At 61.3% G+C, this 1,021-nt stretch overlaps 1 protein-coding gene across 1 annotated transcript; it reads left to right on the forward strand.

Annotated features, from left to right (window-relative positions):
• Positions 1-6: 6 nt before the first annotated feature.
• Positions 7-1,000, forward strand: LOC112138488 (tectonin beta-propeller repeat-containing protein 2). The gene is made up of 5 exons (XM_024261044.2): positions 7-24; positions 102-282; positions 353-494; positions 561-786; positions 855-1,000. The coding sequence occupies exons 2-5, from the start codon at positions 110-112 to the stop codon at positions 962-964; spliced, it is 651 nt and encodes a 216-aa protein (XP_024116812.1). The 5' UTR covers positions 7-24; positions 102-109; the 3' UTR covers positions 965-1,000.
• Positions 1,001-1,021: the final 21 nt, after the last annotated feature.

The following is a 1,021-nucleotide window of genomic DNA, read 5'->3' on the forward strand; positions in this document are numbered from 1 at the left end:
ACGGGGATCTCTACCTGCAGACAGGTACGGACTCACCTGTCCTTACCTCACGATGGAGGTGTGGGACGAAACGCACCAACGGCGATCCCTGTGTGTTCCAGGTCTCAGCATGGAGCGCCCCTGCGCTCGCTCAGTGAAGGTGGAAACCCCGTGCGTGTTCAGCCAGGTGTGCGTGAGGGCAGGTGTGGTCTGGGCCCTGACCGAACACAAGGCGCTGTTCTACAGAGAGGGCATAAGCAGCTTCTGCAGCGAGGGGGAGGGCTGGAAGTGCGACACCGTCAGGTGAGACTGTCGCTCACAGGTGAGTCTGAGCCGGACCGCCTCTCACCTGATGTAACTGCTTCTACTGCAGCGAGGCTCAAGGTCTGGAGCTCATGTGTGTCGCTCTGGGGGACGGAGGGACGGCGTGGGCGCTGGACGCCAGCGGCAGCCTCTGGTTTCGAACCGGCATCTGTTTGTCGAGACCACAGGGATCAGATGACCACTGGTGGCAGGTACGCTGCAGGTACTTCTCTGCGTCAGGGATACGGCGGTCTGGAGTCTGGACTTATGTCCTGCAGATCAGCATCTCCGACTACGTGGTCTTCGATCAGGGCAGCATCTTCCAGACTCTGCTGCAGGCCACGCAAAGCGTTGCCACGGTGACCAGGGCCCCGGTGGAGCGGGTGGTGGCCTTCCTGTCCCAGTACTCGCAGTGCCAGCCCAGCCTGGTGAGCGCCAGCGACAGCGGAGTGTGGGTGGCGTCTGGACGGAATCAGCTGCACGTGGCCCGCGGCAGCCTTGTGGGTCGGTACGGCCCGGCAGAACCTCTCTGCTGTTGGTCTCTTCTGCTCAAACGCTCTCTATTCCTTCAGGAACCTTCTGGCAGAATGTGGTTCCTAGAGGGACCGTGTCGGCGACCCGGTGGACCTTCATCACATCCTCATCAGTGCCTCACAAAGAAGGTAACTCCGCCCTCAGCTGAACCCGAAAGCCTCGGGAACGCCGCCTCAGCTGTCTGTCATCTGTTCCAGGTACGTTC

Source organism: Oryzias melastigma, unplaced genomic scaffold (assembly GCF_002922805.2).
Source record: "Oryzias melastigma strain HK-1 unplaced genomic scaffold, ASM292280v2 sc08594, whole genome shotgun sequence".
Taxonomy (NCBI): domain Eukaryota; kingdom Metazoa; phylum Chordata; class Actinopteri; order Beloniformes; family Adrianichthyidae; genus Oryzias; species Oryzias melastigma.